Source organism: Notechis scutatus, chromosome 1 (assembly GCF_049901735.1).
Source record: "Notechis scutatus isolate UNSWTSFEM ecotype Mainland chromosome 1, rNotScu1.2, whole genome shotgun sequence".
In the NCBI taxonomy this organism is placed as follows: domain Eukaryota; kingdom Metazoa; phylum Chordata; class Lepidosauria; order Squamata; family Elapidae; genus Notechis; species Notechis scutatus.
Genome location: NC_142009.1, coordinates 77,869,079 through 77,884,078, shown reverse-complemented (window position 1 = coordinate 77,884,078; position 15,000 = coordinate 77,869,079). Strand labels below are relative to the sequence as shown.

The following is a 15,000-nucleotide window of genomic DNA, read 5'->3' as shown; positions in this document are numbered from 1 at the left end:
CCACGCATCTATTTCAGCGGAACTGAACTGAATTGGACTGAACTCTTTAAATTGCAGTGCATGCTTAGACCAGGGCTGGAAATAAAGCTGTCTTTGATTGGCAGGTAAGGAAAAACATGTGCGGTAACGCAGTGATTTATCATCTATGAACAGAGTGCCCTCTTTCCTCAGCGTGTAAACCCAGGTTGCTTGCTTTGTAGAAACGTATATCTAGATAGCAGCCAGAGAGAATCACCCCCATGCCTGCATATTTCAGAGAAGTCTCCTAGGGCTCTGAGATGCTTATGAATAAAACAGAGGGAGAAAATTATTTTAATCCTCAATACAAACAGCTTATTTCTTGAAAGTAATAACATAACTCCTTTGGGGTGGTTTTTCATCAGTTGATTTCTGTTTCATTTATTTGATTCTTTGCTTTATCATGCTGTCAACTGTTTGTCTTTAGTTTTTTTTATATTTTATTGATTTGTACCATAATTTCTTTGATGATTGAGGGCTGCTCAGAATTGTTGAGAGTGCGGTATTTTACAAGATTAATAATTTATTATTATGATTGGTTGCAGGGGCAGTCAGATGATTATATTGGATTTGGCATTTTTATTCACTTATGAAGTCCTTCCCAAGGACCTGGAATAGGCAGAAATTGTTGTTTGATGATGTTAACAGTATTGTTATAGGGTGTAAGCTGTTCCATATAAAGCTGCCTTTTGAACTGATGGATAGATGGTGAATTTGTCAATGCCAATGATATTCAAGCGGTACTCCAGTTGTCTTGGGATTACACCAAGGCACCGATTACCATTGGTACTATATTTGCTTTCTTACCCCAGTTGTTTTACTTCTTTTTGCAGGTCTTTCTATTTTATAATTTTCTCCAGTTCCTTCTATTCTGCTATCCTCAAGTATTGCCTACATCCTTATCCAGCCTTTTTTCTTCTTCTTCTCAACAGTTGTTACGTCTGGAGTGTTATGTGGCAGGTACTTCTATGCTGGAATTCTAGTATCTCTGAACACTTTAGTTTCTTCATTTTCTCTGTGTTTATTTTGTGATCCTACCAGTTTTGGCTTGCAGGCAAATGTTATTTCTTGCAGATATTCCAATGCACCATTGTTGCTACTTTGTCATGCCTTTCAATCATCTGATTTTTCATTCTGATTTAGATTACATTTGAATATCTTGCTTTGGAGCAGCCAAAATCAAGCCTTTGGTTTCTTTTATTAATGTTCCAGCTGTAAGCCTTTGCTAGATTTTATCTTTATCCATTTTCCCCTTAATCGTTTGTAGAAATTGGTCATGTAATACAGTGGTTCCTTTTCTTCACCTTGGACCCTTTTAAATAGTTTTTGTGGCCACAGACCATGGTCATGGACCATCAAGAATTAACTCAAGATTAAACTGCTGGCCTGCATCAAATATTCATGGACCCTTCTGACATTGCACACACACCCAGGAGTCCATGGGCCATAGGTTGAGAACCACTGATGTAATATTTTTCCTTGCCAGCATTTTGTTCTTCTTATTTTGATACCCATGTTTTGTTTCCTGCACATTTAATAAGTTATTAGCTTGCAACAATGCTTTTTCTTGGCTGTCTTTTTTTATAATCAACTAATACATGTCTTTCTTCTTCAACAGTTTGTTTGACATGAAATAAACCTCTGCCTCCATTTCTTCATGGCAAGTATAATCTATCAATATCACTACAGGGATGTGTATTGCATAGTGAATAGTCACTAGTTTTCTTGTTTTGTGTCTAAACTGTCCAGTTCAACTTGTGCCCAGTTATTAATTTCAGCAGTGAGCCTTTATTGCAGGGATGGCTCAGGTATTGATGGATTTGATGTATTTCCACCATTCAATATTGTTTTAAGCACTTTTCTCACTCTTTGGGCGTGTTCTTTATTAATCACATTTTTAACTTGTCCGTCCTTGATGTTCTCCATCTGAAAAACTGAAAAAACGCTACTGAAGGTTTGGCCATTTGGCATTTCAATTTCATTATTGTATGCCTTTTTATAATCAATCCAGACCATACGTAAATCAAGCTTTTGCCTTTTGCAATTCTCCAAAATCATTTTATCCATCAGAAGTTGACCTTTCGTATCTCTGCTTTTCCTTTAAGTTACTTTCTACTAAGAAGGATGTTATTTTCTTCTAAATAATCTTGGGTGTTGTCTGCTGTTATGCCTGTGAGTAAATTAAGCACTGTATGCAAGCATATTACAGGCCCATAGATGCCTGCCATTGCCCCTTTTGCTGGATGTTTTGGAATCACTATGTTTTGCTGCTTATTAATCAGTCATTGATTTTCCTTCATTCAATACTTCATTAAGCTGTTTAACTATAATTGGATGTAAACCAATCAGATATTTGAGCCCAAAGTCATGTAACAGATCATTTTTAGAAGATTCCAATTTTAATCAGTTCCACTCAGTCTTAAACCATTTCTGCTGTTTTTATTCTTCCATTGAACTTTTTTCTAAATTCATTTTTACTTTTTTTTATCCATCAAACATTTTTATTATAATCTTTTTCAGTTTTCCCATAAATCTTTTAAAACTATGATTGCTTTTCCTTTTTGTTTGATTTTCCATTTGTTAGAATCATCTTGGGCTTGATTAAAATAGTTGACTTTTTAACTGCCCAGTAGAGGTAATAATAGACGTACAGACATATATGAATTATATGTATTTCATCTCTTTAGAAAATCTGTTGCGTCTTAGTTGAGACAGGAAATTGATTTTCATGGGAGCTATAGCAAGGATGATTACACAAATGTACTGCATATCAGAAATATCTATATATCTCTGGAATATTTAATCTTTACTATTGAATTGCTCCTGACATGACTATTGAATGTTTTTTCCAGTTCTTATGGAAGAAAGAACTTTCTTCATCAGTGCAGTAGACTTCCTTGTTAAACTCAAGAGACAACTTCAGAATAATTCCCTTGGTCTTGGTGAGATGGGCGGCATAAAAGTCTCAAGTCTGCTGATTCTCTATCCTTAATAAATGTTTTGAGAAATGGGAAAAGCAAACCTATAGCTTGGAGAACAAAAAATGTCAATTTCCCTGGATTTCAAAAGATTCTCTGGTGAAAGTATTACCTCCTGGAACAACTGACCATAAGGAGAGACTGTCATCAGGAAATACCACTTACACGGCTCAATAATTCTGACAATAGTTGCAAGCTGGGATGAGAAGTTGCTATACCTGAGGATCTAGATCACACTTCACTCTTTCTGGATATCAAACCTTTCAGAAACTCTATCATTTGCATTTCTCCTCAGCATTTCATGTCACCAGCTGCAGCTGGACTTCTTCCTGCTGTGAAACTTTTGGAAAATCCAGTTCTGCTGCTGCTGTTTCACTCAAGAAGCCATATATCTCAAGGAATATAGGTAAGATTCTTCTCTGTCTAAAGTAAGTCACACCTACATTATCACTCAGTTAGTCAAATAAATTGGTATAACAGTGTAGACCTAAGCAAGAAGATATTTCTGTATTTTTTTATTCTGTATTTGCCTTTGGGTTTTGTGTCTATATGTAAACCTACACTTTCTTGAAAATTGCTATTAATTACAGACACTCGAGCAAAAATGTTGAGTGGGTATGTGCACAACATTTCTCTGTATATTTTTTTTTTTAAAAAAACAAGTATATATTTTCTTGCCTGGAAGAGAATGGATGTCAAAAATGTTAATTAATGTTTTTATGCCCCATCACTGGCCCTGGTTTCTTAGGTTTTCAGAACAGCTGTGGAGGGAAGACTCAGGGTTCCGGGGGAAAAAAGCAGATGTTCTAAGGATATGTGGATAGTTCCTGCTAGAAAATCATGCCCTTGTGAATCAGCATTTTGATTTTGAATCTAAAGGCCTACACGTCCTTCCTACATGCCCTTTTTTCCCCTATATTCAGAAAATTGCTGTTAGTTGAGAACAACAGCAGACTACCAAAGAGGAGATCTCTTATCCTGACACTACAATCCTGAAACCTTTCATTTTCAAAATTTATTTTTAACCGCTTTTAAAAGAAACAGAAAAAGAAAAGAGACAAAGCACAAAGATAATTACAGTGCAAATGTATACAAAAGCTATGCATTAAAAAAAAGTGCTTCAAAAAGAAAAATACAGCAACAAAAAAAATAAAGCATACAACATTTTGGCAGTTGATAGTTGCAATTCGGTATGTACATTTATGTAATGTAAATAATATTCAAGCTCAGGCTCCCAAAACTGAGAAAGACATACAGAGTCTTTCGCTTTTGTAGAAGAATTTAAGTGAATCCTCAGAAATAGAATGAGCAGGTACAAAGATTAAGTGTATCTCAGGATGTTTCTAGCACTCTCAGCTATCAGGATGCCCTCTGTGGCTTGTAGCCAAAATTGACAAAAAGTTGTTTTCTGTAAGAAGTTTTAATTGACCTTTTACCTTGGTGGAATTCACTGAATTGCAAAATATTCAAATGCAAAATATTCAAATGCATTTGTTAGTCAGAATAACAGAGCTAGAAGGGACCTTGGAGGTCTTCTAGTCCAACCCCTACACAGGCAGGAGATCCTGCATCATTCCAAACAATGCCAGCCAGCTTTGTTATCATTCTCTTCCACAGGATACAATTCTCTTCCATAGGATAAGATTTTCACATTAACCAAGCTCCTAACTGATGGCAGTTAAATGATATTATGGCTTATTTTTGCTTAACAAAATATGAGAGCCAAGCTATATGGCTTAACATGATGGGTGAACCTGGCTGTTATGACTCCATTAATAAATCATTGTTAAAAGTTGTGATTTAATAGCATGTTATGAATCCGACATTGTCTGATACGTATGTATTTTGTGTGGCAGTTCTTCAAAAAATGAATTCAAGGCCCCACATTTTCAATTCCTTCTAACTGAACAAGATTATTGGACTGATATCTACCTGCTTGCCATCCATCACGCACTTATTTTATTTGTTCTTCCAGTCTCTTCAACTTCCTATATGCCTTCCATCCTTCTTACTGCTATTCTATCCCTTTCAGGAGGTTCCACGGATTTGTTGACTGCTTAACTGCCTCTGGAAGATTTTTTGCAAATTCAGTGCAATAGCTATTCATAAACCAGTTCCTTAATCAAACCTGGCTTATAGAAGTATGATGTATCTATAACAAACAGGGAAAACACATTTTCCCCTTCTCATGATACTTAAAATGATACTTAAAATGATACTTAAAACCTACTATAAACTCATTAGCTCATACTCTATTCTTTCAGATCTATTACAATATAGCTAGTGGTTCAAATTTTTTTTACTACTGGTTCTATGGGCTTGGCTTGGTGGGTCTGGCTTGGTAGACATGGCGGGAAGGATACTGTAAAATCTCCATTCCCACCCCACTCCTGGGAGAAAGTTACTGCAAAATCCCATTCCCACCCCACTAACCTGCTTTCCAGCTCCGTTCTCCTGTAGAGGGCAACAAAAGAAGACCCAGCCAATCAGCTGGGACTCGGTAGGCAGAGAATAGATGGGGGTGGGGCCAGTCAGAGGTGGTATTTGCCAGTTTTCCAAACTACTCAAAATTTCCGCTACCAGTTTTCCAGAACTGGTCAGAACTTGCTGAATACCACATCTGAATATAGCCTTCCTTGTTTTCTTAATTTCATAAATATACAACATAAAATTTTATTTCATTCATTAATTCATGCTCATTATTATTTATTCTTCTTAGGTTCCAATGCACAGTGTTCCATGTGCCACGATCAGATTCATTGACTTCTGTTGTTTATTATGGCTTTGGTCAATTATGGCTTTGACATACTTTTAGTAATAAAGATGTATATTAACTTACAGCCTTAATTGTACCCAGATTGGCTATTCTGCTCTCTGCTAACAGTAAGGATAGTATTTGTTAGTTTGGCACAATTTGGCCATGATGGCACTTCTGCCTCCATTTCTTATCTCTTCTTTGGTACCATGTCGAACAATGATGGCATATTTTGGATTGTTTCTCATAAAATAAAAAAATAAATTTATTCTTTTAATTTAGGTTTAAAGTGATTTGTGAATTTTTCATTACGGTTTAGTATTAGGCATAACCAGGCTATTGCGGATTGTTCAACTAACAGGGATAAAAACATCTTTTTATATGTAAATCAAACCTGCCCATTTCTTGGTGTTGACGCTCTGTTATTTGAGACATAGGTAAGGAAATGCAGTATAGCAGAGGAAACTGGTTGAAAGATAACAGTAATAAGTTATTTATGCTCGTGTTATTTGGTCATGTGGGCAAATTCTGGGAAAATACATCTAAGTGGTAAGGGAGTTGGATGACATCCTATCAAGCATCAAGTTGATGTATGGTATATACCGTATTTATCGGCGTATAACACGCACAGGCGTATAACACGCATCTTCATTTTAAGAGGGAAATTTCAGGAAAAAAAATTAAATTTCTAAATAAAAACTTTGAAGCAAAATAAGGGTAGCTCAGAACTTTTTTTTATTAATATTATTACCACTTATAAGGTAAATCAGTGGTCCCCAACCTTTTTGTACCAGGGACCGGTTTCAAGCAGAAAATTTTTGCAAGGACCGGGGAAGAGAAGAGAAGGAGGCTTCGCTCTCTCGCTGCTCCACCATCCAAGGAAGAAACTGCTTCAAAGAAGTGGGGGGGCTTTTCCTGTCGCCGCAGCTATTCCGAGCGCCCGTTTCACCCCCACTCCCACCCCGCGCGCTTCAATCCACAGTGTCCCATTCTGCCTGCCTGCCTGCCTGCCTTAGTTTCTGGTTGTTTGGGAGCAGCTTCGGCTGAGAATAATAACTATTCGCCTCTTTTACTCAGCCGGCTGTTCCGATTCAACCATTAACGAAGGCAGGCAGGCAGGCAGCACGGAGCACTGCGGGCGGGCGGGCGGGCGGATGGGGTGGGGGTGGGGGAGAAACGGGCGCTTCAGGGAAGCTGCGGCGACAGGAAAGCCCCCGCTTCTTTGAAGCAGTTTCTTCCTGTGCTGGTGGAGGAGCGAGAGAGCGACTGAGAGAGCTGACCCAGAGAGAAGGACAGGCTTCGGTTGCTTCCTCCCTCCCCTTCTTTCATTTGTGTCCTTGATCCCCGATCCCAGCAGCATTCACCGAAGGCTTCTTAACATTATATCGGCGTATAACACGCATACATCATTTGCCCCCTATTTTCAGGGGGAAAAAAGTGCGTGTTATACGCCGATAAATACGGTACTTGAGTAGGGCCTGTATATAGTGCTAAATAAAATCCCAAGATTGGCACTAATCATGTGGTTAAACCCAGTTTTCACCATATACAACTTCTGTAAATTGGAACAATCCCAAAAGCATTCAAAATATTACCACAGCTATTTCTGATTATTTTATTTTTAGTGTGAATATTTTATATACATATAGAAACAAACATGGACTCAATTCCCCAGAGTTATGAGACCAACACAGAAAACACTTCTAGACATCCTCTTGAAGAACAGAAAAATGGTCCAATCAAAGGTAAGCACAGGCATATTTTATGAAATGTGTGTCTGTGGGTGTTCCTTTCTTGGGAATTGCTGTTTCTGTTGTTCACTTTTTTATAGAGAATCCAATAAGGCCACTTCCAAATTACTGATTTCCAGCATTTTCTGTTCTGTGGTTTCTTTCAACCTGATCTCCAATTACTTTTCCTTTTATTAATAAGAGTTTAAGTACTAGCCTAGTTACTTCCAAAGTGTTGTGAGTATAGTTGCAAGCATGCATTTTGGAGGACGATCTTTCTGCGCATTTTTTCCCCTCAGTAAAGGAAATAATAGGATCAAATTTAGTGGAAATCATCTGTGAACTGTTTTGGAAGATTGTGGGTGCTTCCTTAAATGGTGTGTGGTTTTTGTCTAAGACATTTAACCGGAGCAGAGAAAGCACAGAACATATGTGAAACCATTGCCCTTTTGGACATTGACATGTAGAGAGGGAGAGGGAATCTCAGCCTGTGTCCTTTCTGGATGTTAACTGTTAGATCGGGTACGAAAGAGACGCGAGACCAGTGTACTTCAAGCTCTTTATTTCATGTATAGATCTGTACAAGATCTTGGAGCCGCGGCAGCCCTTCATATAGGGATTGCTCGCGACTTGCCAGCCAATGACAGGTCTTTGAATCTCCCGCGATCGGCTCGGCCAATCGCGGTTGATTCTTAGCGGACCAATCACTGTCGTTCAGTGGACCAATCACAATGTCATTTGTGTGGACCAATCAGAAATTAGTATTTGGAGTATGTTAATACAGAACATTAACCTTGTCATTCATCTCTAACTGCTCCCACCAGGGTAGGTGCTGATGCTAGAACTTCCTGCTTAATTGAATCTTTGTAATTACTAAAGAAAAGGAAGTTGAATTATACAATGTGGAAAATGAATAAAAAAAGTCTTTATTTAGCCTTCCCTCACTTTCAAAGTCATGCAACTTATAATGACTTTTTTTCCCCATCACCACCCCTTTATAAAAAAAACCAACTTATATCTTGCTCCTTTTGCTTCTTTCTTGAAGAATGCTGGCCTGAATGCTTGCCAAGTATTACAGAAGAAAGGGAAGAACAATCAATAGAAGAGAACATTCCTTTGTCTCCCTCGGGATTAGGGACAAGTGTGAAGACTCAAATTGTAGATGGCAGGTGAGAGCTTATGCACCAATCTTTTTATGCACAGGTATAAAACGGAGCTATGATTGAAACTGTGTTATGCATGCTCTTGTCAAAGAAAAAGATGAAGAAGTTGTCCTTTAAGACAGTGGTCCCCAACTTTTTTGTACCAGGGACCAGTTTCACGCAGAAACACTTTTTCAAGGACCGGGAGTCCGAGTTTGGTGGTTTGCTTGCAGACGTTTCATTACCTGACTAGGTAACATCTGATGTTGTTACCTAGTCGGGTAATAAAACATCTGCCAGCAAACCACCAAGTTCAGGAGCGCCAATGCCTCCTCATTGCAACCCTGAGCGACAGATATTCTCTTCTATTGGGACATTTAAAACGGAGGGTTTCAGCTGCAGATTCAGGAACTGCGCCTGGCTGAGGAGCGCCTTCAAAACTGAGCGCTGGGCGGTGGTGGCCCACGGCTGTCTCCGCGGCTCAGGACAAGTCCCTGCAGGATGGCTGAGAAGCCCCGCCTCCCGGCCCTGCCTCCCTCAGCCTCATCCCTCAGGTGTCTGCCTCGTTCCTCTCAGTCGCTCTCTCGCTCCTCCACCAGCCCAGGAAGAAACTGCTTCAAAGAAGCTGTTCAATCCAGTGCTTTCTGCTGCCTGCAGCCTTCGTTTCTGGTTGTTTCGGAGCAGCTTTGGCTGAGAAAAAGAGGCGAATAGTTATTATTCTCAGCCAAAGCTGCTCAAACAACCAGAAACGAAGGCAGGCAGGCAGGCAGGCAGAACGGAGCACTGGATTGAACCGCGGCAGCTGTGTGGGGTGAACGAGCGCTCGGAGGAGTTGCGCCGACAGGAAGCCACCCTGTTTCTTCCTGGGCTGGTGGAGGAGCGAGAGAGCGACAGAGAGAGGAACGAGGTGGGAGGAAACCAAGCCGCTGAGCCGGAGAGCAGGACAGGCTTTGGTTGCTTCCTCCCTCTCCTTCTCTCCTTTGTGTTCTTGATCCCTGATCCCAGCAGCATTCACTGAAGGCAAAGAAAGCCGCCATTTTTATTTTATTTTTTATTTTTATTTCTTTGCGGCCCGGTACAAAGTGATCCACGGACCGGTACCGGTCCAGCGCCTGGTGGTTGGGGACCCCTGCTTTAAGAGCTAGGAGGCCCTGCTGCTATCTTTGCAACTGTTATAAGTAGAGTTGGCAGAATTGCATCTAAAGCATGGAAATACTTAATTTTATGTCAAAAGTTTTTCAATGTACAACACCATAGGTTATTCAAATGCAGACCTAATATAGCGCTCTTGCCCTGTTACTGCCTGATACAACTGGTTGTATGCCACTCAGAGTCATTTTGTGGGAGATGGGTAGCCATATAAAATATACTAAATGAATGAATGAAGTGGGAGGAATAAAATAAGCTTGTTTTCTGAAACTTACTATAAAGCATGGGTGGGGAATGTCTTGTCTATAGGCATAATTTGGTCTACCAGGTGAGCTTTTCTCTTCCCTGAGGCCTTTTTGGACCTCCTGTCTGGAAACAGTTGGGAGAGAAGATGGCAGAGAAGAGCACGACATGCCTGCAATTAATTGGGAAACAAAAAATTGCCCCTTTATTTTGTTCAGATATGCTTTGTTGTTCCTGTCTTAGATCAATCAGACCTGGAGTTGGAAAAAGACAGAAAAACATGGAAAAATCCTTTGAAGATCTGAAAGTAGATACTTCAAGAATTGAGATGCAATACCAGGTACCATGAGCTAGGTGAAAAACAATGCTGTGGATAATTTAATAGTGGAAAATGAATTGTGTTTTCTTAATTGTTGTAGAAAAATATTGTTTGCTTTACCAAAATTTCTTATATCTCGCTGCTGAACAAATAATAATTTTCCAGCTTATTGACCATCTGTACTACTATAAAATATTTTTTTTTATTTTTTTTATTTATATGCCACCCATCTCACTATCCAAAGTGACCTGCATTTCTTATTATACAAGAGAGTTTTAATGGATCCCTGAAATTAAGGTCTTTACGAAACAAGAAAAGAAGAGGAAACGATCTCTCTATAGAATGTTAAGCATATTGATTAAGAGAGGTAGAAGCAAGATGCAGTGGGACTTCAGCTGAAAATCACTAGCTATAGGAATAGAGAAAGAAAAAAAATGCAGAATTATTTTGTTGGATATTAAACAGCAAACACGGAAATGGATGAAAAGAACTAAACAAGGAGCTGTTGGCTGAGTAAATGGGATTTAAAATAAAAGCACTGAATTCCAGAAGGATTATTTGATAAATATGTATGGGAGTAGCATTGTTAATGAAGAAGAATATATAATGGAAACAAATTCTAGTGTCAAAGAAAAAAAGGATGGAAAGGAGATAGTAAATGCTGTGAGAATGATGAAAAATTGTGGGACTTTAGATACAGATGGTATAATGTTTAAATACACGTGGTTTAATTATGAAGCGACTGTGTGTAGTTTATATACAAATATAAGCAGCAGTAAAGGTAATAAGAATAAATGCAAAAAACCTCACAGGATAAGTCTAGTAAGGATACCTGGGAAAGGCAAACCTTAAAGGTTTTAAGTGGAGGCAATTAGCAAAATCTGGGGAATGCAGTGAGACTTTATTCCATGTGGGCAATGTGCCAGCCAGATGCTTATTCTTCAAAATTACATTGAGAATTTTATGAATATGAGAAAAACCGTGAAGAGTGTGTAGACTTGAAGTTGTAGGCAAATGTTAGATTGCAAGGAGCAACAAGAAGTGTGGACCTGAAAATCATCAGTATCTAAGATTAATATTTGACCCTTTGTAGAATGTCTACTAATGATAGAAAAATCAGTGGGAACATTTTAAGACACAAATGCTGGTGGCAAGGTGGCACTGTAAGAAATGATTCTGGAGAAGCTGAAAATGGTAGCCTAGAAGAGATTGCTTTTGCTCACTTTGGTATATGTAAATGAATATTGAGTAATTGTAGGAGAAATATTTTAAAAACAGGCTGATGCGTTCTAAATGGGTACTTAAGATATATGTGATAAAGCAAGGAGAGGCTCAAGAATGAATGGCTACTGAAACAACATGGATTGAGTGCAAGTGCATGATTAGTATGAAAGAAGTATGCTCAGTTAATTTGATCATATAATCAGAATGAATATGAATCAAATTACAGAAGAATAAGTGAATAAGTGAAGAATAAGAGGAAGGGGAAAAATTGGAAAGAGTCATAGTTGGATGGCACTGATGAGATCCCCCCCAAAAAGAGAGGTGAGAAATTCAAAGAACAGAATCAGTGGATGGGTATGATGGAAGCAAGAATGGCTTGGCAAGACAGAAAAGTATGGAGGGACATTATGAATGCTCAGAGTTAGCTAAATTTTTGTTTCCTTTCTACTCTCAAATCTTTAATTTCTTTGATTTAATGTTTGTTATTCCATTTTCCGTCATTTGCATTATGCTGGATACTCAGAAAGAGACTACGTGATGTGCACATGTTTGTCATTTGCTTTCAGAGAAGAAAATAAGAAAGGGAAAAATATGTGGGCATTGAATAGCAACCTATATCTACAAACTCAAAGTTAACCGCACCAAACTTGATTGCAGGAAATACGACTTCAGCAATAGAGTGGTCAATGTCTGGAATACTCTACCCGACTCTGTAGTTTCTTCCCCAAACCCCAAAAACTTTAACCTTAGACTGTCTACTATTGACCTCACCCCTTTCCTAAGAGGTCTGTAGGGGGCGTGCATAAGTGCACCAACGTGCCTACTGTCCCTGTCCTATTGTTTCTCTTATTCTTCTTTTATTTTTCTTATATGTACCCATTTCATGTATTCACAACTATGTATACACTTATACTTATTATCTTGTAAACAATTGGCAAATCAAATAAATAAAAAATAAATAAATAAATAAAATAAAAATAGAGGTAAAATTTTATGTGCAAAACATAGATGAATAAATGAAAAGGAGATGAGCTTCTGGAATCAGATTTTCTCTCATTAAGATTGCATGCTTTAATAATGATTAGTACTAGCTAAAATGTTGGCTTATCTATCATTACATTATATATTTTGTCATATTTCTTGCAGGATTCCAATGAGACAGAGATGACGGATCCAAACTCATTTCTGGAATATCCAGAAGGCATTGTAAAGTGTGAAAAAAATAGAGAAAGTCTTGCCAGGAGTCCTACCAAACTGCTTGGGAGAGTCAGTTTTAATCAGCATAATCTCTCATCTCCTGATCAGTGGAAAATAGGAAAACAACTGGGAAAATGCTTGCAATTAGAAAGGAAGGTTATGTTCCCAGATGACAAAAGTAGAAATTGTTTTATTTCCAATGGTGTTGTAAAATGTCAGCATAATAAAGGTGAATCATGGTCAGAAAGCAGAAAAGAAAGTAACTCTGATTGTGATGATGAAGAGATGGTAGGTGAAAAAGAATCTGAACTATCATTTAATTGGTCCAAACATTCACAGCAGTGGCATGAACAACTAAGTGACGTTAAGACACAAGTGGATGGAAAAAATGACTCTTCTTCTTCTGATTCCAAAGAACATTCTGGTATATTTTTCAGTGGATCCACCATTTCTAAGATTCCAATATGGCTTATGGAAGGTTTAGATGATGATGTATCACAGGTAACAGGAAAGTCTTCACTAGATGTTTCTGACTTTCAGAACATAGAATGGGAACAGCCCAATCCAGAGGACCATAGTTCCAAATTCCAGATTATTCAAGGTACACAAAGGATTGGGCAGTGCAAAAATAAACTTAATGTTGAAGCAGATGAATGTTCAGATATCAAATTAGAAAGGAACCCTGGGTTTAAGAAAATCAATGATAAAATCATAAATGTTACAAGTAAACCAGAGAAAAAACAAGAGATGACACTTGCTAAATTACAAATGAAGTACCACAACAATGCAAACCCTGGAAAGAGATGGAATGGAAAATCTTCTTCAAGCGATTCATTCTGCATATTTACTGACAACGATTTGCCTTGTCCTCCCTATCTCACAAGGTGTGGGCTCCGTAGAGCATCCAGCAGAGGCAAGGATGGGGAACTCTCTGATGCCGATTATGCCACAGATGAGCCCAGTGAAGCTGAAGATTATTTCTTAAAAAGCTGTGGAAAATCGTTTCCCAAGAAACTCAGTGCTCAGGAACTCATGAGCCAAAAGGAAACCTCGCAGACGACAAATAGCAGTAGTAGTGGCAGTGAATCCAGTCTCGGAGATGGCTGCTTGAAATATGAAAAGCCTTTCATGGCATCTCCTTTTCATCCCCAGGAAGCCATAAGAGATCGACGAGAGCCTGAAGTACTGAGCAAGAGTACTGCAAACAATTATGGCGGAGAACTAAATTGGCCGGCTCTTTCTCTGAGAAATGATCTTGTGGCTTGCCTCTTCCCTGTTTTCAAGAACAAAGCAAATCCAGAACATAGGAAAGGCAGTCAGGGTAATTTGAAAAATATATGCTCTACAATGCAGTCATCCTATAGGAGGCTGGCTAGGGAATTCTGGGAGCTGAAGTTTGCACAGAACAAAGTTGCTGAAGTTAAGACTTTATAATGAGGTTTAAGGTTGGTAGAAGGTTATTGAACTAGGCTGCCACCATTCAGGCTGAGCTTTCTAACATACCCTCCTCTAATCTTGGCCTTTTTCTCAACGTTTACTTTCAGCTTAGCTTTAGGAAAACTAAGGGTGGACAGGTGAATTTTGAATCTTCTCATCCCAAAGGACAAGAGGACAGAGGACAGAACTTAGAGGATCTAAGGCTAATCCCAGATTCACAAGGGCATGTCCAGTCTAGTACTTGACAAAGGTTTTAATGGAAAATTCCAGTGTTCAATCTCTGAATAAAGAGATGAAGCCAAATCTCTTGGTAAAAAAAGGAGTTTGTTAGACATAAGAGGAAAGAAGGAAAAATCAATAATAAGACATGTACAAAACTTCCAATAAATCAGTACAGTTAGACTAACTTAACTAGTTACTTACTGTCTTCTTGAATAAGAGGTTTCAGCACATGTTCAGAGTTCACTGCAGAAGGTAAAGTAGGAGGTCATCTGATTGGATGTTACCGATTGGAGTTTCTTCTTGCTGTTATCTTTTCCTTGTGCATTATTCTTATCTTTATATAAGGCAGAGAGTAATTAAAAGCTAGACTTTTTGGACATGCAACCTGTAACTTTGCCCAGGGAATGAACCAACTCTGAGGAGTCCAGTCTAGTAACTAAACCGCCTTCCTGATGACCCTTAAAGCAGTGATGAAAATATATTCTGATTTTCATCAAGCGCATAAAAGGGATTATACAAAAGAGGGCTTTAAAAAAAATACACAGGAGCTGAATTCCATCTGCTTAGATCTTCCAGCATAATGTAA

At 38.5% G+C, this 15,000-nt stretch overlaps 1 protein-coding gene across 4 annotated transcripts in view; it reads left to right on the top strand.

Annotated features, from left to right (window-relative positions):
• LOC113417082 (uncharacterized) overlaps positions 1-15,000 on the top strand; it is a 44,465-nt gene that overhangs the window by 444 nt on the left and 29,021 nt on the right. For 2 of the 4 annotated variants that reach the window (XM_087968979.1, XM_087968954.1), the window contains exons 1-6: positions 1-104; positions 2,871-3,402; positions 7,377-7,496; positions 8,527-8,650; positions 10,259-10,355; positions 12,705-14,076. The exon at positions 1-104 is cut by the window's left edge and continues 421 nt beyond it. In XM_087968979.1, coding sequence (XP_087825105.1) covers positions 7,409-7,496; positions 8,527-8,650; positions 10,259-10,355; positions 12,705-14,076 — 1,681 coding nt within the window. In that variant the 5' untranslated portion in view covers positions 1-104; positions 2,871-3,402; positions 7,377-7,408. The remainder of the gene's footprint in view (positions 105-2,870; positions 3,403-7,376; positions 7,497-8,526; positions 8,651-10,258; positions 10,356-12,704; positions 14,077-15,000) is intronic. The other 2 variants (XM_087968970.1, XM_087968961.1) reach the window with 2 other exon arrangements.